Genomic DNA, 27,645 nt, shown 5'->3' on the forward strand with positions numbered 1-27,645 from the left:
GGGGGGGACTGCAAGACTAAAGCAGCCTCAAACCATGCCTCTCTGTAACCTTTATTGAGAAAGGCCAGGAAGTAAATCATAAAGAGAATTCTTTTGTAAATGAAGCCGGGTTTTTCCTCTATTATCAACCTTATGCTTAGCTCAGGAAGGAAGTAGTTTACAAGAGCATAGACTCTAACATTCCCTCTGCAGGAGGCCCTAGCTGCTTGTTGTCTGCAGAAAGCAACTCATTTCTTGTGATTTGTCACAAGAGAAATTCCAGCTTGTATTTGTGTTTTTTTTCAATTCCTGATTAAGCATTTAGTGTAACGTATAACTTAATATTTGGCTTCCCACATCTTCCTGTGCCATCTGCAGCCTCAAAACCTGCAGGAGGATCAGCTAGGAGTCAGTTCTGACTCCACAGCAATGAGCTGAGCTCTCTGACTGTTTAAAAATAGCCAGGAGGTCATATCTTCTGAGATACACATGCGCACATTTGAACCTTTTTACTAATAGCCACATTTATACTATAAAGGGACTCCTCCTGTCAGAAAAGACTCTTTTTTTCTCAGTTTTTACCAAGAGAATGGGCAGCTTAATGAATTTGGTCCAGCAGACATTCAGCCATATGCAAGGTGGGTCCTGATGCTGGCTTCACACCAGGTCCCTGGGGAAAATGAAGCACCAGTGACAGCAGCTCCCATTCCCACCCGTTGGACTGAGGAGTGGTATGTCTTAGCATGGGGCCAGTTTTACAGGACTATAAAGCTGCAATTCTGAAGCAACAAAGGAATCTATCTTAGGAGTCACGGCTCTGGCCTCGCTACTGGACTGAAAGTCTTGAGTCAATACAACCCAAGCTACAGCTGCACATCTTAGAGCTTCTAGAATCTAACCAATGTCCTCCCAGGCTGGATAGTTAGATACCTTCCACGAACTGGATGGATAAGTTTATTGCAGTAACAGGAATCTATTAGATTAGAAGCCTGTGTGCTCTGTGGGGAATTGAACATTCTGGTAGATTTTGATTTGAATGTTTAGCCTGTACTTTTCAAGATGACAGAGGAGGCTAGCTAATCCTCCACCTCCTCTTCATTGCTGTCAAGTTGAACTGAGCCATAGCTGACCCTCCACTGATTTTCCAAAGTGGTAAATCACCTGGGAGGAGATTGCCCATCTTTCTCCCTCACAGAAACTTGTGGATTTGGACCACCAGAGAGGGTTGCCTTTGAGTTAACAGCACAGCTCTCTAAGGCTGATGATGGTTTCTACTACTGAAGGTTAAAACCGTGTGGTTGAGTCTTCTCTACAGATGCCTTTATATAAGGAAAGGGAGACAGCTCCTTTGGGCTGGCTCCCATTTTCCATGGGGTTGCAAAATTAGGGCAAGCAGTTACCGTGGTTGGCGGCTAATTGGAAAAAAGTTTGAAGGTTCTAGTCTACTCCCAGCATCTGAGGAGATTGAGGTTGAAAGCCTTTGTAGCCCTTCTTCCATCAATTGAGGGCTTTCCTCTATCCATTCCCCTTGTCTGCTAAGCCCCAGCACCTAAGCTCCAGCAATGGACTTGAGACTTGATGGCCAGGAAGGCAGTGAGTGCCACCATGAGCTCTCCATGCAATTCTTCAAAACAAATCCTGGAACTAGAAGAGGAGTGGGAATGATTCCGAGAGTCCTGGTGGGTCCTATCAGACTGGCACTTGCTGTTGTCTGTCATCTAGACGGAAAGAACAAGGAACAATTTTGATGCAATAAGTTGTCAGCAGAATAAAATAAAAACAGCTCAGCAATAGTAACAACAATAATGCAGCCAGGTGGAAATCTGAACCTGCAGATGCCTCTAAAAAGCAATGCCACAGATAACGAGGCTGCAGAGACTTCAAGTGCATTGCCAGGTAGACGAGTCAGCATGCCTTGTGTGGATGAGAATGCTTTTAGTTTCCATGAAACTAAAATGAAATCCAGGGACTCATGATTTGTAAAACAACTCCCCTGCTTCCTGCAACCTCCCACTGTTTCTCTGATCACATCAAGGTGTGAAATGCTTTTCCTTGCTGAAGAAGTAAGTAGTAGCCCAGTGCCAGCTGGCAGAAAGTTACAGACACAGGAAGAGAAAGCGTTATTTCTCAGAGAATGCTCTGATGGCGTCGTCCATGAGGAGTTGCACTGCTAACCCAAAGGCCGTGTGTCTCTGCTGGTTCGAATTTCGAATCCACCAGTCACTTCACAGGAGAAAGATGGACAGTTTCCTTCCATGTGATTTTCGGAAAACCTGCTGGAGGATCAGGTATGAGTCGGCTTCAGTCCTGACTCGACTGCTATGAGTTATTTATCAGAAGGGCGCCTTGGTGGCATAGCCTGCAGGGAGCTGCATTATTAACTCAAACGCTGTGCTTCTCCGGCACTTCCAATCCACCAGCAGCCCCGTGGGAGAAACACAGGCAATCACCTCCTGTGTGATTTACCGCCTCAGAAATCCAGCCGAGGGTCAGCTATGACTCAGTTCAGACCATGGCAATGAGTGAGCTGCCAGGAGCCCCTCACGTGCAAGTGATGACGTGACGTATTCAGTTACTGACTCCTTCCAGAAACTTCTTGGAAGAAAGGTCTGGCAATCACCACTACGGGGCAGTTGTACCCTGCTCATATACAACTGTCTTGTATAGGAAGTAGCTAGATGGCCAGTGACAACAAAGGTTAACAAGAACTCAGTGGAGGCTCAGGGCTCACAAGGTTTCCTTCTCACATACATGTGCGTGTGTTAAACAGCTGCTTCCTTTTGTCACAGACAAGGTCATCACGCCGGGAGTCTGAGGACTCTACTTGATGGCAACCGACAAGGGTCCTGGGAGCGAGCGGCTCTTTCTGACCTCTTTTATGGCTCTCCTTCTAGGTCCTTGCAGCTGAAGGAGAAATGAACGCGTCCAAGTCCCTTAAGTCTGCTTCCATGGTGCTGGCAGAGTCTCCCATCGCCCTGCAGCTGCGCTACCTGCAAACCTTGACCACGGTAGCCACAGAGAAGAACTCCACGATCGTGTTTCCTCTGCCCATGAATATCCTGGAGGGCATCGGAGGCATTAGTTATGACAATGACAGGAAGGTTCCTAACAGAGCCTGAAGTCACCGCACGTAGCTGACCATTGTGTAGGAGTCCTGTCCATCTGCAGCAAGCACACAGCTTTTAGAAGAGGCAAGAACACCACATGCAGCGTAACTCATGGCTGGGTTAGCAATAGGAAAATGCCAGAGGGGCAAAAAGGCACAAAACAGCCATAAATGAGGGCAGTGCCTAACTGTTATCTGTAAGAGTATAATTATCTTTGCGATATTTTCATTAGTTAAAATAATCTGACTTACAGAAGCTTGGTATGCATTAGGGAAAGAAGAGAAATCTCTTTTGTGATAGTGACAGAGATTTTAGAATGACTTTTTAAATTACTTTAAGAAGTATGTCAAATAGTTTCTAAACTGATAGTTTAGAATAGTTTCTTAACTGAAGGCTCATATTTCAACGAGATGTTTACCTTAGAGTCAGAAAATAATGTTTTCCCTAAAGCACCTCAAATTAAAAAAAAACAAACCACAAACCAAAACAAAACACAGGTCCATGATGATTTGACTTATGACTGATGTCGATGAGAGGGAGGTTACCAAAGTCCCCAGCTGCAGACTCCTCACTCAGTGCACAGGCTTGGCTCTGGATGGTTGTACCCTGGGAGGTGGCCCAAGGGGGACACTGGCCAGTGCCTCACCCTGGAGCTGTGGTTAAAGGGCCCCAGAACACAAGAGGACAGCAGATACCAGCAGTCCATTCCTTACCGTGAGAATGCTCATAAAGGTCCCAGCCTTTGACATGACTGAGGAAAATCAACCCATGGATTTCATCTTTTCACACTTTTGTTAGTCCCCAAAGACACAGGCAATTGAGAATAATTTGTAAAAACCAAAGTCTTGTTAAAAATAAAGAAGCAGTGTGATGTGAATGTTCAAATAAGCATTTGGGTGAAAGTTATTTTATTATCTTTTCATAAACAGAGAATTTTTAAAGCTACCATTTTATTTCATGTCTGTTAGGTGTTAACACTGTTCTTCATAGAGTTTTCGGATGCCTGCTATTTCAGAAGTGGATGGACAATCCTGCTTTTTAGACTGTCCTACTCTAGGAGTCCCACGAAAACCTGACCACTATGGGTGACTCCTCTGGCATTTGACACACTGGGGCACAGCTTTCATCCTCAAAGCAACACACAAATTACCGCAGTACAGCAAACTGACAGACAAATGCTGTACTAGTTAGCACAATGATACACAAGGAAGAATACAGATACCTAAGCTACAAAGTAATTCTTAATATGCAGATCAAACCCCCAATAAAACAAAGTGACAGGTAAGTCTCACAGTGAAGGAGGCTCCATGTCTGAGAAGCAGATACCAGCTCCAGGGAAGGTTTTCTTGCCCTGGTGGTTCTGCAGGAAGGTCCTTGTCTCTGATCTTCTGCTCCTGGACCATCTTCCTGTGATTTAATTTCTCTGTTCTTACAATAAATCAGGTACATAAAATATCAAGGAGCAGGGCCATCTGAGAGCAGTGGCAACATGACAGGGTGGGTCCATGAGCCTTGCAGCTGAGGTGTACAGCTGGCGTACAGATGTACAACAGAATAATGTCCCAGGTGAGGATAATGTCTAGGTTGGATCCTATAATGCTGGTGCTCCACACCAAAACAGAGACAAGATGTAAAATGCTTTCTTCCATTGCCACTGTATATGCTTGCTCTAAGCCCATGATCTTTGAGTAAGACCTCATGGAATTCAAAAGGTCAGGAGACTCCAAGGCTTAGAGAGGAACATCACCCTTGGAAGGGTTGAAGGATGGCAAAGAAGATGAATACCCTCAACCAAGTCACACCGTGACTGCAGTATGGTCTTGAATATATCATAAATTGTGAGGATGGCAACAGGATAGAACAGAGTTCAGATCTCTTGTTCATAAAGTCACTATGAGTCACACTCAACTCAATGGCACCTGACAACAGCAGCAGCAACAACAACAACAACGTGTTACACAGGGAGCTCTGGTGGTTTAATGGGAAGGAACTGTGGCACCAGCCTGAAGGATGGGGTTCAAGGTCACCAGTGGCTCCATGGAAGAAAGATGGGCAATCTCCTTCTAGGTAATTTATTGCCTCTAAAATCTAGCTAGAGGGTCAGCTTTGAGTTGATTCCAACTCGATTGTACCTACCAACAACAGTATGTGCTATGCTGAAGTTGCCCCTTTATGTATGCTAAAAAAATAACCTTATTTTACAGAGGAGAAAGTGATGTTAGGTGCTTAGATAACACACACAGGTGCTTTGTTTAGTAAATTTCGAGCTAGCTTGAAATCAGGTGTGACTCTTCAACATCATGGAGGTTTTGGGGAAAGCAAAGATGTGATAGAACAACAACAACAATTCTCCCCATTTTACCTGTAGCATCACTGTATCTAGGACTGGGAAAGCCAAGCGCACGTATGCGCACACCCCCACACGCACATAAACCCCCCTGCCATCAAGTTGTACCAGTTCTTACTGACCTTCTATTGTGCTGCCACGGCTGTAAATCTTGATTAGAGGAGACGGTTCATCAAAGTAGGTCAAAAGAACTACTGTAGGTCACAGTAAATCAAAGAACTCCTGGGGAATTTGGACTGCCAGAATTTCAGTTAGCACCTCAAAATGCAATACATGAAACCACCAGAGTCCCTCGTATCTTTCCACATAACCCCATCATCCTACATCCCCCATCTTTGCATGCATCAGTGCCACCTACTGCCCTCAGACACAGCCTACTGTCAACACAGAGATGGTGGTGTTAGCTGCTGTCCAGTCCACCGCTGGGTCACGGTGACCCCATGACAAAGGGAATGAACACTGCTCGGTCCCACACCATCCCCATGATTGGCTGTTGATGGATTATTATGGTCTGGAGGATTTGCATTGGTTGATTTTCAGGAGGAGAGGACCATTTTTTTTCTCCCTGGTATGAATTAATTCCAACTTGATGATAGTGAGATGATGATGATGGTGATGATGATGAGTCTATCTTAGACTGAGTTCTTCTCAAATATTTTTATCATCACAGCAACACTCAAGTCTCCACAGAGAGTTGAATGGTGGCTGCACCTGAGATGCATCAACTGGGACTTGAGTTTCCCACTAACGGTGAGAATTCCATCATGGGAACCACAATACCATTACCTACATATGAATGACATTGCTTTTCTTTAAATGGGGATTGCATTTTATCTTTGGGTATATAAACAACTTTCTCATAAAATTTTTGGGCAATTCATAGCCCACATCTTTCAAATCTTGAAATAAAACATGATTCTAACACTCATTTGAAAAAAAAAAACAAACACAAAACAACCCAGACTTGATTTCTAGAGCAATTTTTGAAGCCTTCTGTTCATTTGATCCCAGCATATGCTGATCTTCCACCAAGTGTTCAACCTTGACTGGAAGAGATTGCTCATCCGATGGGTTTGAACTGCCTACCTTTTGGTTATCAACCCGACACTTAATCTACTACTTGTGACCTACTAGTTCTCTCTTGTGCTGGAGAACTCTGGTGGCTTAGAGGCAAGGAGCTGCACTGCCAACCCAAAGGCACGTGGTTCAAATCTACCAGCTGCTTCAAGGGAGAAAGATTGGCCATCTCCTCCTGTGTGATTTACAACCTCTGAAAACCTGCTGTAAGTTGGTTCTAGCACGATATTCCAGAACAATCACTCTTCATTGTGCAGAGAGTAGAGAGTTTAATATAACTTCTGCCTTCATTTTCTCCCTACTCTCCCCACACCATTTCTCTTATGACTAACATTTGACTTGATGTAGACCGTTTGTTACAACTCATGAATCTGAATTGATAGATTGCTCCTGTGGTGATACGATGCTGCTGTATTGTACCATTAGCTAAAATTCATATTTTGTTAGAGTTTACCTTTTGTGTTGTATCATTATATGGATTTATATAAATGCCTAGTGTCACGTGCCTAATATGGCATCATACAAAGGACTTTCATTATCCACAACTACGACATCATATAAAATCATTTCGTTGCTCTTGAAATGTACTGGGCCCCACTTATTTATCCTTCTTTGCTCCCCAAGGCAACCCTTCCTCTTTTTACTATCTCCATAGTTGTGATTTTACAGAATGCCATGTGGTTGGAGTTCTTCAGCATATAGCCTTTTCACTTTCTAACTTGCCTTTAAGGTGCCCCCACGTATTTTCATTGCTTGATTATGTTATTTCATTGATGAATAATAGTCCTTTGTATGGGTGCACCAGCTTCTCTAGAACTCATTCTGAATTCTTTTAAGAATGAATTATCTTTTGCTTTGCATTTTTAGTTAAAATTTGATGGCACTTTTCAGTGATGGAGGGATGCAGTGGTTGGGTGTATGGTGTAAATGAGATGGAAACACTTGTGAGATCGAAAAGATACTGATCCAATTTATTTATTTATTTTTAAACAAAAACCAAAACAACCCAATAACTCATTGCTGTTGAGTCAGATCCAATTCATTGCTGATTCTCTGTTGGGTTTCTGAGGCTATAAATTGCACTGGCAGAGACGTCCTATCTTTCTAGTAATAAGCCATTGATGGATTGGAAAGATCAGAGGGGCTTGGCCTTTTAGGTTAGCAGCAGAAATACCTGTGGCCCAAACCAACAGAGCTCATTTAATACAATTGTTGTCAGGTGCCATAGAGTTGACTACAACTCACTATGACCCCGTGAACAACAGATCTGAACCTGTCCTACACTGAACCATCCCTGATGTGTTCAAGCCCATTTTGACAGTCTCTATGTCAACCCATCTGGTTGATGGTTGAGGGGCTCCCTCTCTTTCACTGTCCCTCCACCTTACCAAGCATGATATTCCTTTTCAAGTAATATCCCCTCCCAACAACATGCCCAAAATAAGGATCTCTCTCATCCTTCTTGTTAAATCTACTCCTCCTCCTACCCTACTCCTACACATTCAGTACTCAAGCTAAAACCTGGAAACACTTTAAGACATTTTCCCTCTCACTCATCTTTCACTGCCATTTAGTAACCATCTCAGAGGAAGACTCATCAACAACCTGTGTTATGCAGATAACATAGGCTTACTTGCTGAAAGTGGGGAGGACTTGAAACTATTGCAGCAGAAGATCAAAGACTATAGTCTTCAGTATGAATTCCATCTCAATATCAAGAAAACATAAATTCTTACATCTGAACCAATTAGCAACATCATGATAGATGGAGAAAAGATTGAAATTGCTAAAGATTTCATCTTACTTAGATCTGCAATCAATACTTTGGTACCAGCAGTCAGGTGATCAGGAGAGGTATTGCATTGGGAAAGTCTGCAGAGACCTCTCCAAGTTACTGAGGAGCAATGATGTCAGTTTGACAACTAAGGTACACCTGATTCAGGTCATGGTCTTTTCAGTAATTTGCTATGCATCTGAGAGCTGGACAAACAATAAAAGTGATGGAAGAAGAATTGATGCCTTTGAGTTGTGGTGTTAGATAAGAGTACTGAATATCCCATGGACTGTCAAAAGAACAAACAGATATGTCTTGGAGAAAGTGTAGCCAGAGTGCTCCTTGGAGGCAAAGATTACAAAGCTCCATCTCACACACTTTGGATATGTTGTTAGAAGAGGTTTTTCCTTGGAGAGGGACATATTTGGAAAGACACTGGGCTGGTGAAAGAGAGGAAGACCATCACCCAGATGAACTGACACAGTGGCAGCAGCAATGGGCTTGAGTATTTCAGAGATTGTGACGATGGCACAGGATAGGGCCAGTGTGAGTCCTACTCAATTTGACACCATTTAACAATAACAACAACATCTCCCACAGGCCATGAAAAGATTATTAAGGGTTTTTTAATTTTTTAATCTTTTTTTTATTTGTTATGTGTGTTCCGTCAAATTGGATCTGACTGGTCCAGGAGGAGATTGTCCCTCCTTCTTCAGCAAAGCATCTGGTGGATTTGAACCATGCACCTCTGGGTGTGCAGTGCAGCTTCTTGCCACTAGGCCACCAGAGCTCGCTGAAAAGATTATTAAGTTTTTTAAGCTGGCCAAGTGTTTGCCTTCCAAGAAGAATTGAAGACGTGGGTATCCAGAAACCTGTGATCAGACCCCCCCACATGAGCTGGAATTTGAGTTCACAAACTCACTCTACACACTCAACCAGTGTTCCTACACCTTATCAACGATGGGCAACACTGCAATTGAGGATTGCCTGAGGAGGAAGATTCAAATGGTAGAAAAGCATTTTGCTGACCCATTTTATAAATCTCTTCTCAGCTAGCTTTGTTCCTAAGATTTACTTATTCCTATCTATGATTTCAGGGGCAAACAGATCATCTGTACACTAAAAACAAACTCTTTCCTGGGAATGCACAGGAAACTCTACAAGTTTTCACTGGGTGTGAACATTCAATCACTAGCATTTTGTTTTTCCATAACCACCTCACATCTGCTATGGGGTGGGAATGGAAGCGTGAGAACTTTCTCAGAATCTCCCAGGCTGTGGCAGGTGGAGTTTGAAAAAAGCCCAGGAGTTTCAAATCACTGTAACTCTTCCAACATTAAGCTTCATTAATTCTTTAGCATTGTAATAGGTCATTTATTAAATTAGCTAAAAAAGGCTGCTAACATGGAGATATGCATATTTGGAAAGGACAATATCAAGAAAGTTATAAAGGAAAAGAAAATATTAAGGGTGACATTGAAAATATATCCAGCCTCCATGACTAGAATAAGAACAAAGAATTTTTTTTCTCACCTGAGGGCTGGGTGTTGAATGCGAGAGGGTCTCCAATCTCCTTGTGTTTCAGCATCAGGACATACAGTCATCTCTGATCATACGTGGGAGTCCTTGCATTATGACAATGGTTTGCACTTCCAAATTAGCTTAAATGATTCAGAGTTTGGAACCACCCAGCAGTATGCCAAGAAAGAAAAGCCTGGTGAGCTACCTCCTTAAAATAAATATTTTCCTTCTCATTTTAGACCTTACAATTATAGTCATTGAAAACCCTAAGCAGCCCAGCTGTTCTCTGAAACATACAGGGCCATCGTGTTTCATAACAAACTTAATGACAACTGGTTTTCATTGTCTCGCCTTGGGGTTGGTGATTGGCTCCCCTGGCAGCAGAAGCAGAGGTAGCCATGGAGGTTTAAGCAAATTGTTTATCATCACTGCCTGTGTGTGCTCTGCAGGTGGGCACAGGCTGTGCGGAGCTCCAGGACTTTAGCATTGTGATGGCTGAGGTTGTGTGTCAGCTTTTCTGCCTGTGATTCTCTGGTTTGGCAGTTAGTGATGCAGCTGTTGTTTCAATACAGTTTGATTATTTCCTTGATGGGGTTTTCTCTGTGTGGCCAATCAGCTGAGGTTAAATTCCATTAGGGGTGTGGCTTGCATATAGTATATGTGTGTGTGTGTGTGTGTGTGTGTGTGTGTGTGTGTGTGTGTATGTATATGTATGTATGTACGTACGTACGTATGTACGTATGTATAGGGAGCTCTAGTGGGAAGTTTGAAAGCTTGATTTTCCTTTTGCTCCATCTCTTACCTCTGGCTCAGTACCTTTTTGGTTCCTTGGCCCAGTAACTTGCCTTCCTATCACCCTTGTATTTTTTAGCCTCTGAAGCTATGTGTCATGGACCAGTGACTTGCCAGACTCCATAAGCACATGAATCGTTTCCTTTTGAGACACCTCTCTTCAGGTATGTATATGGTTTTGCTTTGCTAGAGAAACTAGCCTAAGATGCTTAACATTTCCTTTAGGTCACTTGGCAACCATGCTTTTGATGAGGGGGTCACACTACTGAGTTGGAGCAAGATTCGCAGTTGGAGGAGCTGACTCTTTCCTGGAACTCCTGATTCCCTGTTCCCTCAGAGCGGTCTCCAACGGCAACTTCTCTCTCCAGCTCTAGTAGTACAACAACTACAGTTCCCTCTCCAGCAGTAGGTTAAGTGTGTGGACAGGGAACTTGCCTTAGCCGGGCTTCACCCAAAAGCAGGGTGGCTGGATACACTTTATTTGGGAGATTGTTCCTGGAAGTGCTCTGAGGGTGTGGGTGAGTGAGATGGGTAAGACAAAAAAGTTGGTACAAGTTATGCAAATAAGTAGTTAATTGTGGCCAGCTGGGACTTGTTTCCACTGAGGACTCTGGGACTTTGTGAAACACCTCTCAGAATTACCTCATAAGAGACAACAAGACCATAGTATTTATGCACCAACTCCTATCCATCAGTGCTTGAGATGGCCAGGGCAAATTCTCAAAGGTGCTGAAATTTGCAAAAAGATTAGTCTGTGCCTGACCTTGCTTATAGATCAAGCTGATCTCTACCTTTCTTCGTCCTCAAGTTTTCTTACAGATCTGAGCAGTGTGAAATAGACACACTTCTTGCTCATTTGTTTTAAAGAAAAATACTGAGAGCAATTACATATCACACTTGTGAATGGTGACTAGTTTTATATCAATTTGTAAACTCATTTTAGTATTTGCTACCTGAACATATATATGTTGGTGGTGGTGGGTACCATCGAGCCAGAACCTACCCATAGCTGACCCTCCAGTGGGTTTCAGAGGCAGTAAATTGCATGGGAAGAAATTGTCCATCCTTCTTCCACGGAGCAGCTTATGGATTTGAGCTCCATGCCTTTGGGATTGCAGTGCAGTTTCTTACCACCAGGCTATCTGAGCTCCCTTATATTCATGGCACTCTGAATTTTCCCTTGGAATTCTTTGAAAGTCTCACTAGTCCTTTCATTTACAAATGAGTTAAAGGAAAACTTCAATACTCTTTTATATTTGTTTGATAGTTGTGCATGTGTGTGTTTAAATATCCTTTCACAAGGATTGGTCCCTCTGGATTGATTGGGAGGCAGCCCAGCCCGAGAACGCCCTAAGGAATGACTCAGGAAGCTTTGACGTTCACGGGCTGTCTGCAGGTGATGTTTAGGTTGGTTAAAGGCAAGTGATTGATTGGAGCCTAACAATATCTTCCATAGCAAGATTCTCTAGAGTTAGCAAGATTTCCATGGAGTGTCCCTTCCTCTTCTCCAGGCCAGACTGGTCACATGGCTCCAGTCTCACTATAAGGAAGTCTGAGAATTTGCACTTGGCCAAGGAGGACTTTCTCTGTGATATGCATCCCTGTAGATCTGTCAGATTATATCTGTTTTGAGATGCAAATCAAAACAATGAGACATCATCTCACTCAACGTAGAGAGGTAGAGGGATAGAGGTGTTCAGAGGTAAAGGGGTAGAGGAATAGAGGGGTAGAAGAGTAGAGAGATAGAGGGTTAGAGAGGTTCAGGGGTAGAGTGGTAGAGGGGTTGAGGGGCAGATGGGTTAGAGGGGTAGAAAGTTCAATAAGACAGTAAACAACAAATGCTTATGAGGTTATAGAGACATTAGAACTCTTTTTACAGTTGGTACAACTACCATAGAGAGAGCAGTCTGGGGATTCTTTAGAAAGTTGGGAATGGAAATACCATTTGATCTAGCAATTCCATTACTAGGTACCTATCTTAAAGAAGTAAGAGTTTCAACGTGAACAGATAAATAAATGCACACCCATGTTCATTTTGGCTTTATTTACAATAGGAAAGTGATGGAAACCATACAAGTATTCATCAGAGGATGACTGGATTACGGAACTATGGTACATTCATGCAACACAATACCTAAACAGAATTCTCAAAACACTGCACAACTTGGCTGCATCTAGAAGACACTATGCAGCCATCTTCCGCTGGGACATTGTGGGCAAGCGGGACCTAGTCTTTGCCTTTTCTCCTCCGTATCTTGTCTAGTTTTGTGGAAAGTGTAAGATTTCAGTCAGAGATTACTCAACATTCCTCTTTGTTCTCTTCCCTCTGCACTCACCAACAGATTCCCCCTCAGCGATTCTTGAGAAAGAGAAGCTACTATCCATTTGGGGCATATTGTCAGGAGGCACCAATCTTTGGAAAAAGACATCATCCTGGGAGAAACAGAGGGTCACAGACAGAGAGGAAGACCTCCCGTGAGATGGACTCAATACAGTGACTACAGCAGTGGCATAAGAACAGTGGAAATCATGAAGATGGTGCAGGATGGAGTACAAGGATTAAGAATGTACTGCAATACCCCTTAGTCTCACCAGAGCCCTGATCTGATGGAAGGGGAGTGTCCCCAGGCCTGTAATAGTTTTTACTCACAGGGAAAAAAGGTGTGGGGAGGTGGGGTGGGGAGACAGAAAGCAAGCCCAGAGCAGGGGACCTCAGCACCTACTCGAGGGAGCTTTTCAACACCAGGAAAGACCAGAATGTATGGAGATGTTCAAGGAATGCTCAGCTGAAAGGTTGGATGAAGAGAACAGCCGGCAGCTTCCTCTAGAGCTAGCACCCTCAACTTGGACTTCAAGCTGCCTAAATGGTAAGATAACTTACTGTTTGTTAAAGTCGTCCACTTGGGGTAACTCTGCCACTGCAGCCCGAGATAAGCAACTCGAGAAAATTTAGACAATTATTTAGAATCAAGATTTGAATATTGTATCATTTAAACCATAAACACTCAACAGATAACATTAGTAACAATAGTTCTTATGTAGTATTAGCAGGGTTTAGGGCTCTTGTACACAAGGTCACTATGAGTCGCAAGTGACTCAACAACACATAACAACAACAGCAATACTCAGTTCATGCTAAAATAATTTCAATTATCCAAGAAAATAACCTTTATTTTATAGGTTATTTGGCCAAAAATCCAAAATTCTCACAGGAAGACATTTGTTTAAATGGACCTCTTAAGTTTCACTAAGTATATATTTTCACACTCCCCAACATAGAATTTATTTCTTAAGGAAACTAGGTCATTTGTCCTAGAATTTCCTCTCTACTTTGCCCGATGTTGTTAAAGTGTTTATCTCCCCTGTTTCCTGTAACCCAGTTAATTAGATCGAGAAGCTGGATCCTATCTGGGCTAAGTTTTTGGCGAGAGTCGACGTTGCTGAGCACTGTTTCTTGCATCACATCAGGGATTGCAGATCCTGGGCTGCCCCAGTTCACTTTATTTTCATTAGTGATGGCCCGTGGCTGAACAGCCATCAGGTTAGCCCTGACTCATGGTGACCCTGTGTATCACTAAAAGCCACCCAGTCCTACTTCATGCCCCACATCAATCGTGGACATGACCCTTTTGCCCCAGAGGGTTTTCACTGGCTTGTTTTCAGAAATAGATTGCCAGTGTTCAGAGTTCATGGCCAAAGACTCCGAATACTGCTTGGAAGCAGGAGCTGTCATGGTGTGTACACCTTCTCTCTCAGTATCCACCAATAAAGACTGTTGGCGCCATTAAAAAAAAAATCACCAGGCCTTTCTTCCTAGTCTCTGTTAGTGCCAGTGGCAGCATGTGTTTTAATTACTTACTGTCTTTTCACTGCTATATTTCACTGTGATATTTCATTTGAGGAGTCCCTGAAATGGTTTCAGGATACACCCTGCAAACTCACTTTACAGGTAACCAAGTTGTTGGAAGTGTGAATCCACCTAGAAGTTGTTGTTGTTAAGTGCTGTTGAGTCATAGATGACTTATAGCTATCCTATAAACAAAAGACCTAAACACTTGTATAACTTTCATCATTTCTCCACATTCATATTTTCCAGAGGCAAGCTATTTCAGAAGTGGTTGTCACTCCTGCTTTCCAAGCTTGTTTAAATTGAATAGCTCCAGCAAACACTGTCCACCATGGGTAGACATTATCACATTTGACATTTGACATTATTTGACATTATCACATTTGACACACCAGTGTTTAGCATCACAGCAACCTCTGTACAGCAAATAGACAAGTGCTATACCACTTAGAAGAACGTTTGACCAAAAACAATTAAAACCAGGTCTTTACAAAGACATCCTTGCTTTTTAGCACTTTTAAGAAATCCTTGGCAGCAAGATTTCCCAATAAAATTCTTCTTTTGATTTCTTGACTGCTGTTACTATGGATGTTGACTGTAGATAGAGGTAAAATGAAATATTTTTCTACTCCAATCTTTTCTCCATCTATCACAATATTGTCTTCTAAACCAGTGGTAAGATTTTTGTTGTTTTTTTTTATGTTGAGATACAACTCACATTGAAGGATGTAGTTGTTGTGTACTTATGAGTTGGAACTAAATCATAGATGACCCTGCAGTGAGTTTTCAGAAGCAATAAACGGCATGGGAGGAGAATGACTATCATTTTCCAGTGGAGCATCTGGCGGATTCAAACTTGATGCTTTTGGGTTTGCAGTGCAACTTCACCAGATCTCCCTATTGAAAAGCGTAGTCTTTGATATTCTGTAGCAAGGGTTTCAAATTCTCTTCCCTTTGGGCAAGCATGGTTGTGAAATCTGCATAACATAGGTTGTTGGTTTTTATTCAGTTCTGCTGCCACATTCTTTTTTCATGTAGTCCAGTGTCAGAGGCCTGACTAACTTGCAAAGCAAGATTAGCCCTGTACTGTGAAACCAGCAAGACTAACTCCATCTTGGCTAGCAAATCTGCTTGGCAATATACAACTCAAGGAAGCAGGATGTTAATGAATAAGAGTGACCAAAGGTCTCAAACCTTAGGGAATGTTATCTACTGAAACTCTTTGTTTCTTAGAGCTCACAATAAGGTATGCTGGAAACTATCTTTGTATTGTGCTGAGGTCTGTGAGAGTTAATGTTTGACCTGAGAGTCAACATCTCGGATGGAAAGAGATAATGCGATGGCTACTGCAGAGGTGCTTCTAGAAACCTATATATGCTTTTCAAAAATAAAAGTCTTTTGCTATTCATCATCAATGGGTAGTCTCTCTGAGTCTTCATTCAATCCTCATCCCTTCTCTCATGGAACTGTTTCGATATATTGAGGCTGGACCCTGATAGTCCAGCTTCTTGAATTATTTACTCAGCATACAGATTGAACAGGTATGAGGAAAGGCTACAACCCTGACACACAACTTGCCTGGTTTTAAACCAAGCAGTGTTCCCTTCTTCTGCTCTTGGTCTATGCAAGTTTCACATGAGCAGAATTAAATGTTCTGGGATACTCATTCCAATTTATCTATAATTTGTTATAATCCATGCCTCTACAGAATCAGTAAAATACAAGTAAACTTTTTCTGGTATTCCATTTCAATCAAGATCAGCAATGATGTCCCTCTGTGTGTGGCCTCTTCTGAATCCAGCTTGAATTTCTAAAAGCTCCCTGGTGATGCACTGTTTCAGTCATTACTAAAATAATCTTCAGTATTTGCACGCAATACTAATGATAATAATATCCACATTTCTATTGGCTCACCTTTCTTGGGGATTGAGAGGAAGAGTCATCTCTTCCTGTCAGTTAGCTGGGTAGCTGTCTTCCAGATTGCTTGGCATTAACTAGTGAGCACATCTAGATGAAACTGTATGAGTGAGAATCAATTCAACAGTAACTATAAAATTATTACTTTGTGTGCAATAGAAATTTTCACATGTTTAAGTCTTGCTTTTTCTATTAAAGCTCTTAGCAGAGGTCTCAGTAGATTCAGTCTTCATTACTTCAGTTTAACACATTTACCAAGAATTTGCATTAGAACAAACCACACTTACAACTGTCCAGTGTTTGCTTTTTATTCTTTTTCAATGAACACATTTTATCCTTAGTACATGAACTACAAGTTGCAGCATGTGATTTGTTGATGTCACCGTTCTCAGATGTTCATCCATAAATGTTCAGTGTTATGATTTACTGTTCAAAACTCTATTGAATTCTTCATTCTCAGAGTAAATATATGTAATTTCTATATCATGGCAATGATTTTAACATATAACTTAAACTATTCAATAGGAGAAAGGTGGTCAGCCTCATCCCTTGCTGTTTGCAGCATTGGAAACCTTGTGAGGAGTGTTAGCTATGAGGCAGTTTTGACTCGATGGTAATGAGAGCATGAGATGCGTGTATGTGTGCACGCGCGCACACACACACACACACACACACACACACACATTGTTGTTGTAGTGTACACCATTGTGTTGGAACCCAAACAAAGCTGATCCTCCATCGGGTTTTCAGAGGCAGTTAATTGAATGGGAGGAGACTGCCCATCCTTCTCCCATGGAGCAGCTGGTAGACTCGAACTGCTTGACTTCAGGATTGCAGCACTGCTTCTAGCCACTATGCCACGAGATGATATGTGTATGTAATAACATATGTATGTATGTTGTTTTTGTTAAGTGCTGTCAAGTTGCTTTATAGTGACCCTATTATGTACAACAGCTCTGAACCCTGCTCTATCCTATGCCAACTTCATTGACTCCAATACACCCACTCCTATCACCCCAGTCACTGAATCGATCAATCTCATCGAGGGTCTTCCTCTCTTGTGCTGTCCCTCCACCCTTCCAAGCATGATGTCCCTCTCCAAGGACAGGTTCCTTCTGGCACAAAATATGTCAGACTAAGCTTCAGAATCCTTGCCTTCAAGGATCAACCTGTCTTTATCCTCTCCAGGATGAACCTCTTTGTTCGCCTGTCAGTCCATGGTTTATTCAGTAATCTTCTCCAGCACCAAAACTCAAAGGCATCAGTTCTTCTACCATCCCTGGTCATTGTTCAACTTCCTGATGCATAGCAAGTAATTGAGAAGACCATGGCCTAGATAAGGAGCACCTTAGTCTCCAGACTGACATTGTTGCTCTTCTGTACCCTGGAGAGGTCCTTGATAGCATATTTTCCAAAGGCAATTAATCTTTTGATTTCCAGGCTGCTGGTACCAAGAGTGGTGATTGTGGAGCCAAGTAAACTGAAGCTATTAACAATCTCAATCTCTTCACCATCTCTCATGAAGCTGCTGCCAATTGGCTTGGTGGTAAGAATCTTTGTTTTCTTGATGTTGAGCTTCAATCCATATGGAAGGCTACAGTCCTTGACTTTCTGCAGCAAATGACTCAGGTCTTCCTCAGTTTTGGCAAGCAAGATTATGTCATCTGCATAATATAGGTTGTTGATGCATCTTCCTCCAATCTTGATGCCACACTCCTCCTTATAGAGTCCAGCTTCCTTGATGTTCAGCATCTAGATTGAAGAGGTATGGAGATAGGATGCATCCCTGATGAACACCATTCCTGATTTTGTTCTGATGAAAATATACACACACACACACACACACACACACATACATATACATATACATGTACATGTACATATACATATACATATACATATATTATGTATATAGCCTCTCCATAGGAGAAGGATGGGCAATCTCCTCCCGTGCAATTAGCCGCCTCTGAAAACCCACCGGAGGGTCAGCTATGGGTCTGTTCTGACCCGATGGTAAACAACATATGTATATATAATATATATATTATACAGTCATCAGAACAGATCAAGGAAACATTCTCATCACTGGGCCAACTGACAGCATTGTGATGGATGGTGAAGAGATTGTTAACAGCTTTAGTTTGCTTGGCTCCACAATCAACACTCTTGGCACCAGCAGTCAGGAAATTGAAAGACATATTGCATTGGAAAAGACTGCTGTCAGAGACCTTTCCAGAGTACTCAGTACTCTGAGCAATGAAGAGCAATGATTCATTCTGTAGACTAAGATGTGCCCGATACAGGCCGTGGTCTTTGCAATCACTTGCTATGCATCAGAGAGCTGGACAATGACTAGGGATGATAGAAAGAAAATTGATGCCTTTGAGCTGTGGTCTTGGAGAATAATATTGAATATACTATGGACTGCTAAGAGAACGAGCAGGTTTGTCATGGAGAGGGTTAAACCAGGCTGTGTCTTGGAGGTAAGGATTCTGAAGCTTTGTCTGACATAATTTGGACATGTTACAAGGTGGGACCAGTCCTTGAGAAGGACGTCATGCTTTGGAGGGTGGAGGGACAATGCAGGAGAGGAAGACCTTCCATGAGATGGATTGATTCCATGACTGGGGTAATGAGGATAGGTGTGTCAGAGACAATAAGATTGTCATAGGATATAGCAGGGTTTAGGGCTGTTGTACATAGGGTCACTATGAGTCGCAGGTGACTCGACAGCACATAACAATAACAAACATATGTATGTATATTTATATATAATTCCAAACTTCAAAGACAAAAAAGATGAGACTTATAAAGATATTGAGCATAAAGGGCAATGATGAATGAAACATTTTGAGAACAAATGTATTTGACTCATAAAAGCTGACTTAGGAGCGATTTTGGAACAAAATAGAGTCATAAATCAGGGACTGTGTGTATTTTGTTAATAGCTTTCGATGGACAGCCACGTGGCAGACTGGTGGCAAAAGCAGAACTGGAAAACGAAAGGACAGGGCACACCTCAAGGAATTTCTACCCTTTTCCCAAGTCTGGGTCTGGAGCCTTCGGTGTTGGCAGGAGATGATGTACTGATGTACTGATCTCCAGCTGCCTGCCTGGACGTGCCCACACCTGACCGCCATTAAAACCAGCTGGGCTTTTAAAAAATCCTGCTATCAGGGATCCCAGAGTTTTTTATTCTGTTAGTACTTGGTGTTGAGTTTCAGCACTTAGTACGTGGAGGTTATTTGACATAGTGAGGTTTCATAAACTCCCAGGTGATTCTAATATGCAGCCAAGGTAGGCAAACACAGCTTGAGAATTAATCTACCACGTTTCCTCCATCATCGTGTTTATGGCTTTATTGTTGTTAGCTGACATGCACAATGGAGTGATTTAGTCTGGAAGCTTCAGAAACCTGATTAGTATCCTAGCAACACACCAACTTCCGCTGACAAGGTGGTTGCTTTACCTGAGGTTCATTCTCTACAAAACCACCACTGAACTATCAATGCCTCATACGGCCTTGCTAAACACCCGTCTCCCCTTCCTGAATTGTAAGTTTTAGATATCAGAGACTTTCTTGATCAACAGTGAGCCAATAGGGCAGGTTGCCAACTTGCAGACTAGGAATGGTGCAGCTAATTATTACAACAGCTTAGGAAGTGGAGAGAGAACCTTTGGAAGGTAATGAAGGATTTCTTACCTTTCCTTTTTTTGTAATTCCAACTTCTGTCTGTATTTGGCTCTTTCTCCCTCCAAAAAATTGTTGAGAAAATAGTTTTAGGTTGGCGGATACTTTTTGTCACGTTTAGGGATATTATCTTTGTCTTTATTACCTTGGAGCACTCAGCTGTCCCTCGAGCTGACTGTGGATGCTCTGTTATATGTACTTTCTTGGTTGGTTCTGAGTCAGTCTGTCTGACACGTTCTGTCCGTTATCAAAAGGTCTGGATTTTTTAAAAAATAATTTTAATGAGCATCTACAGAGATTTTGGATTTCCATTCATTCATTGCTGCACTTCTCTCCCCGCCCATCCCTCCCCCCGCCCCCAAGGTCTGAATTTTTCTCCTTTTTCTTTATGTTGCTTGTTACACAGCAGACATCTAGTACAAGTGGATCCGTGTCTTTTCTTAGTTCTTGGAAATTGACATTTCTTTTTTTTTAAATTAAGTTTAATGAAAATTTACAGACTTTGGATTTCCATTCATTCCTTGTTGCACTTTTCTCCCTGCTCACCCCTCCCCCCAGTTCATTCTTGTCTTTGAAATGTAAAAGTTCCTCCATTGTTTGACATTTCTTACAATCCTTTCTCATATTCTCTTTATTGCTTTAATCCTAGACTCCAATACGTTAGACCTTGTTCTAGCCTCCAGTCTGTTAAGCTTTCTTATCTATTTCCCATCTCTCAGCCTCTGTTTATAATTTCTCCAGATTATCATGTAAAATTATCACTAATTATCTTTTCAACTGTTTATAATCTTCTGTTAAATTATTTGCTATTTTATTAATTTTAATATGTACTTTTTTGCCTCAAAACTTTATCCTTTTACATAGTCTCTGGATTCTTCTGAAAATGATCTCAACGTTTTAAAAAATATGATTTAATTTCACATCTTTTAAGTATATTGTGAATATTAGTTAATATTATGATTTGGTAACTACATATTAAAGTCCCTGATGGTCTGAATCCATTTAATAGTGTTTCTGCTGATTCTGACTCATGTTGTTGTGTATTGCCAAGTCAGAACCAAGTCATAACTGACCCTCCAGTGGGTTTTCTGAATCTGTAAATAACATGGGTGAGATTGCACATTTTTCTCTCACTACGCAACTGGTGAATTCAAGCCTGTGCCTTTGGTTCAAACCTTGGACCTTAGTATTCCTTACTACTATGCCATCAGAGCTCTTATTCATGGAGATTTTGTGTGTGTCTGTGTGTGTGTGTGTGTGTCTGTGTGTGTGTGATTTTTAACTATGAGCTTATTTTGGTGGCTGTTAACCTATGTACAATATAGACTATTTACTCCTCTTGTCTTGGTTAGATAATTTTATTATTTAAGCATGTGGCATCCTTTACAGCACTTTCCGTGTATGGAGATAGTTTTTCAATATGGCTTTTCTCGGATTATTTGAATGTGGATAACTGACCATGTGGGCAGGAAGGATTATGTGAATGGGGCATGTTGACCTATCAACAAGGGGACTGGCAATCTACCACTCCACAAGAGGATTGGGGCAGACTCAACAATCCACAAGAGAATTGACTATACAGCTTTAGCTGTATAGACAGTCTTTTTGCATGTTTCTTCATAATGCCTTGTTTTATCATTTTGAGTTAGTCTTTTGAAACACTTTCTTCAGCTCTTTTGCCTTCTCATTCCTTCTATTTCTTTCTGTGTAAAAGCTAGTTTTAGAGTCTTTCCTGACATCGATTGTGGCCTTTTCATTTGTCTTTTTTCATTTCTTAATATAGAATGCTCTTGCTGTCATTCTATAGCTCATCTGACCTTCAATCATTAGTGTTCAACGCATCAATCTGTTCTTTGAAAAGTCTCTAAACTCTAGTGGCATTTGTTTCCATTTTTATGGACTTGTTTTAATGTTCTTCAGCTATACCTTGACCTTACATATGAACTATGGATAATTGACCTCTGACTTTGTTCTGATTGAGAATATTCACAATCTCGTGCTGCAGGTGGAGTTGGTTTTACTCCTGTGGATTTCACTTGCCAAAAGCTTTGTGTGTTATAAATATGTTGTTGAAAAAAGTATGAACAAATCATTCGTTCATCTTACCGAATTGTATCATGTGATCTCTCATATCATTTCTATCACCAATGTCATATTTTATCACTATATTTTCACCCCTAACACTTGTATCCCAATTTTTATTAGTTTTCAATGCATCATGATGTGTGTTTGAGTAACATCAGAGCTTCTAAACTTGAAGTCATCTTCTGCCAGAATATTAGGCAATATTCCACTTCTATCTATAAGGTTTTCACTGGCCATTTTATTTTTTAAAAGTAGATTGCCAAAACTTTCTTTCTCATCTGTCTTACTTTGGAAGCTACTCTGGAAGTTCCATCATGAGTAACCCTGCAAGTATTTGAAATATCAGTGATGTACCTTTTATTTCATCATGTTATTGTTAAGTGCCATCAAGTCTAGTATGACTCACATCAACCCTATAAACAACATACCTAACCCTGTCCTATCCAGTGCCATCCTCATAATCTGTGACACAGTTGAGCCCATGGCTGTGGGAACTGTGTCAGTCCATCTCATTGGTGGTCTCTCTTTCACTGACCCTCCATTTTTCCAGTCAGGATGTCCCTAAAATTTGCCATAACTGACTCTCCAGTGAATTGCATGGAAGGAACTTGCCCATCTTTCTCTCTGAGCAGCTGGTGGGTTTGAACCACATGCCTTTGGGTTGGCAGCACAGCTCCTTACCCACTAGGCCACTAGAGCTCCTACCATGTTGCCTGGAGTGGCTATTCCTTCGAAAGGGACAGCTACATCATAGAAACCTGCAAACCACTGGGAGCAGCTGGTGGGTTTGAACCACATGCCTTTGGGTTGGCAGCACAGCTCCTTACCCACTAGGCCACTAGAGCTCCTACCATGTTGCCTGGAGTGGCTATTCCTTCGAAAGGGACAGCTACATCATAGAAACCTGCAAACCACTGGGATATGACAAACTGACAGACAAACCATGGTTTGTAGTGTTACCTACGCTAAAATACAAAGTCCGCCCAGGAAAAGCTGACAGGTCAAACTGCCCTTTTTAGTCATTAGTTGTTTTCTGATAGGTTTGCATGCTAGCTCCTTGAGGCTGACAATTTCTTGCTGCATGGGGGTCGGGGGATCACTTTTGCAGTTTGTCAGATGCACAAAGATGAAAGAGAGAGAAGGTGCATGGGATGAAAAACAACTTGTGCTTTCAGTGGGTGCTCAGCAGGCTTGTGAACCGCTTGTGAGAGAAAATTGTTATATTTTTAGGAATTTTGCAAGCTAGTGGATGTTTGTTAATAGTTTGAAATGTCCAAGGATGGGAGCATTTGTACCACTGAACCCAGTAAATATTACAACTCAGGGTTGTATTTTCCTCCGTGGGTGGGTTAAAGGTATCCCAGCACACCACTGACTTGGCTCGCCAAAGCATACATGGTTTGGGACAAAGTCCTTTCACAAGTCATGAGTCTAGAGCCTCATCTTCACAGAAGGCATGACTCAAGGTACTGTGTTTGTTACTCTCAAGTCAGTTCTGACTCATGACAATTATGTACAACGGAGTGAAATACTGCCTGGTCCTGGACCACATTTGAGATTATTGGCATGTTCAAGTCCACTGTTTCAGTTACCGTGTTTTCTTTCTTTTTTACTTGGGTTTTATTTTTTTAATGAATGAAAGTTTACAGAGACTTAGAGTTTTCATTCATTAATTGTTGCACTTTTCCCCCTGCCCCTCCCTCCCAATTTACTCTTTTCCTTGAAAAGTAAAATTCTTTCATTATGATGCCATCCCTTCCCCCACCCCAAGTCCACTCCACTGTGCAGCCTTCACTCTGGACTCTTGTAATGACAATAATACCCATTCACATATCCCTCTTAAACAGTTCTCTCCCTCAGCTGTTTCAATGCCGTATACATCATTCATCCCCACCTTCTCTGTCTTCCCTCAACCCCGATGCCAGTCCTGTTTTACAACAGTGGGCCTATGCAATATTTGTTCTTTTGTGACTGAGAGATTTCACTCAGCCTAATGTCCTGCAGGGTCACCCATTTTGAATAATATTGCATGAGCTCCTTGTTTTTCAATGCTACATAGTATTCCATTGCGTGAATATACCACAGCTTCTCTATTCATTCGTTTGTTGATGGGCACTTGGGTTGTTTCCAACTCTTCGCTATTGTGAACAAAGCTGAGATAAACATGGGTGTGCCTCTCAAGCAGTCACTGTGTTTTCTGAGTGCCTTTCCAACCTAGGATCTCATCTTCTGCACTCTAATTTTCTATGGTTCACAGAGTTCTCGTTGGTTGATATTTTGGAACTAGATAACTAGGTCCTTTTTCCTAATCTGTCGTACTCTGGAAACTCCTTGAAACCAGTCCCTCATGTGTGACCCTGTTAGCATGTGAAGTATTGTTATTGTGTGAAGTATATAACTTCCAATGTCATGGTAACACACAAGCCAGCACAGTAAACAAACATGGGTGTGATGGTTAAAAATCATCAACAGCCATTCTATTTCAAGCCATTGCTTTTAAGACTTTCTTTTAGAATCCTTGAATATAATCAGTCCTTCTCAGTTTAGTATTTTTCATAAGAATTCAAGGCAAATAATGGTGATATGGTTGGGTAGAGGTTCTCATCATTGAAAACATGGTTGAATGACTTTAGGGCATTTCTTTCAAGTGTTCTAATGAAGCCCAAGTCTTTCTAACTCATTCTTCTGAATGATTTCCACTTTGAGTAATGCTTGAAGAAATAGTCTGACCTCTTTCTTTTTTCTGTATCTTCTTTGAAATAAATTTCCCTGGTGACTGCCCTGGGTACATTACTGACCCATCATAACCTTCAGATTTAACCTTGCCCTTTCCAATAATTTCCTCTAATACCTTTTGTCCCTTTGTAATGAATAACTTTTAAATTCTGAGACATGCTGTAACTGTTAAGTGCTCAGTTGTAACTAAAAGATTTATGGTTCAAGCTCTTCATGCAGTTCCCTGGAAGAAAGAGTGGGCCATTTACACATGTAAAGCTTACAGCCTGAGACATCTTATTGGGATTCTTACCACTGGACACATAGGCAACGTCATGGTGGATGGAGAATAGACTAAAACTATCAACAGTTTCATTTCACTTGGATCCACAATTAACATCCTTGTTTCCAACAGTCAGGAAATCAGAAGATGTATTGCATTGGGAAAATCTGCAGTTAGGTGTTGCAGACCGAAGGTAAACTATATTAATAACTAATAATGAGACAAAACACCACGAATGAGATAAATCAGAGAGTGTAAAAAACAGGGGCCAACAGTTCAAATCAACTGAAGCCACAGCCACACCTCTCTGTGTATTTATTGAGGCTCAGGGGAAGCGAATCATAAAGAGAATTCTCTTGTAAATGAAGCTGAATTTTTCTCTATTGTCAACCTGATACTTAGCTCCTGGTGGGAAGTATTTCACACATATTAACTCTCCCTCTGCGGGGAGACCCTAGCTGCCTCTTGTCTGCAGGAAACAGCTCATTTCCTATCATATCTGTCACAAGAAAAATTGCAACTTATAATTTTGTGATTTCTTCAATTCCTAAGTAAGCATATGGTTTATCATATAATATTTGGTATGAAATTTGGCTTCCCACAGGAGTAATGATGTCAGTTTGATGACTAAAGTGCATATGATTTAGGCTATGATCTTTCATATCACTTTCTATGCTTCTGAGAGCTGGACAATAGGTATGACAGAAAAAGAATTGTTGCCTTTGAGCTGTGGTATTGGAGAAGAACACTGAACATCCCATGGATGGCCAAAAGAACAAATAAATAGGGTGCAGCCATAGTGCTCTTAGGAGGCAAGAATGGTTTCATCTCACATGCTTTGGGCGTGTTGCAAGGAGGTGCTATTCCTTGGAGAGGGACATGATGCTTGGAATGGTGGCGGGTTAGTGAGGGAGAGGAAGACCCTTGACCGGGTGGATTGACATAGTGACTACTGCAATGGGTCCTAGTGTGTCAGGAAGTGTGAAGGTGGCTCAGGATAGAACGGGATTCAGATCTGCTATTCAGAGGGTCGCTATGAGTCATACTCCACTCAACAGCACCTAACAATTTTGTCACATTGGGTCACTGCGAATTGTAGTTACATTGATGGCAATTATCAACCACCTCAAACTTCTGAGGTATCATTGAATACCCTAACATGCTCTTTGGGCTGCTAGGAATAAAATTTTAAAGGTTTACTGTCAGTGTACTGGTTTGTTTGGGGGCTAAGGAGGCATTGGTAGGGTTGTGTCCTAGAAGAAAATTCTGTGCATTGTTAGGAGGGAAAACCAGGAAGTGATGTGGCTATTGGGGAATAGAACAGTTATCATTGGGCACTTTGAGGTAGAATACTACCAGGTGCTGGAATGCTCCTGGCTGTCTGCACTCTGCAGAAGGGCCAATAGGAGGAAGGACACTGTGAATACACCCACATGAGGAGGGCTGGGTTTTCAGGTCCAGACCCACAGGGGCAGTGGTGGCTGAATGGCTGTATCTTTGCCTTCCATGTGGGAGACTCGGGTTTGATTGCCAGCCACGGGAGCTCCCGCTTAGCTACCGTCCACTGGCTGGTGGAGATTTGTGTGTTGTTTTGAGGCTGAACAGCTTGCTCTGGAGCTTCTAAACAAAGATAGACACGAGAGAAAGACTTGGTGATCTACTATGGAAAATCAGTGAGCGAAAATCTATTCATCACAACATCCGTTAATTCCACTGTGAGCTGAAGTCATAGTTTGACCATAGTTTACAAAGCAAGCAGCAGCTCTGGGGGTTGTAGGCTACAAGGTGCTGTGCTGCCAACCCAAAGGCAGTGCCTCTCTTATGTCTTGAGTCCAAGGGACTCTCCTTGGGACAAAGATGGACAATGATGTAATCAGAGGAGGAAACGACTTCCTGTAAACACCTTCTGTGCGATTCACTGCCTCAAATACTCGACAGAAGGTCAGCTTTGACTTAGTTCTGACTCAACGGCAAAGGAGTTGCATTTTTTGTTTAGTTTTGTTTTGTTTTTGAGACAACAGCACCATACATTTTATAGGAGATTTAAGATTTTAGTGCAAATAAATAACATAGTATGTACCACAATAAATTTTACTCTTGGAACACAGTTATATTTATATTGGCTTTATTTATATTAACCACATGAATATATTTTGAAGGAAAACAATTGTAGTTATGAAACACAAATAGTACGAGTTATTTTAGACATAGATTTAAGACTGAATGGCTCCAAACAATTGGCATGATTGGATTTCCAGGGGAAAGAAGTCTTTAATGTCCACCTAATATGATGTACTCTAGTAAATGTTTGACAAAAATGAGACTGTATTGGTTCTGAAAAATTTCCATGGGAATATCACAAAAGCTATTAAGTTCCATAAATACTTCCATTACAGAGAGAGTTCACTCTGTGGGTAGAAAAATACAAATTTTCCGAATGTACACAGGGCACTGAGGAAGGAAGCAGGCACTTAATAAGATTATAAAACACACAGCCCCTAGTCCAGGAC

General features: G+C 41.7%; 1 protein-coding gene across 1 annotated transcript in view; it reads left to right on the top strand.

The window, feature by feature from the left end:
• STOML3 (stomatin (EPB72)-like 3) overlaps positions 1-3,098 on the top strand; it is a 35,938-nt gene extending 32,840 nt beyond the window's left edge. The window contains exon 7 of the mRNA XM_006879530.1: positions 2,874-3,098. Coding sequence (XP_006879592.1) covers positions 2,874-3,098 — 225 coding nt within the window. The remainder of the gene's footprint in view (positions 1-2,873) is intronic.
• The last annotated feature ends 24,547 nt before the right edge of the window (positions 3,099-27,645 follow it).

Source organism: Elephantulus edwardii, unplaced genomic scaffold (genome assembly GCF_000299155.1).
Source record: "Elephantulus edwardii isolate Elephantulus edwardi_28Jun2011 unplaced genomic scaffold, EleEdw1.0 scaffold00004, whole genome shotgun sequence".
Taxonomy (NCBI): domain Eukaryota; kingdom Metazoa; phylum Chordata; class Mammalia; order Macroscelidea; family Macroscelididae; genus Elephantulus; species Elephantulus edwardii.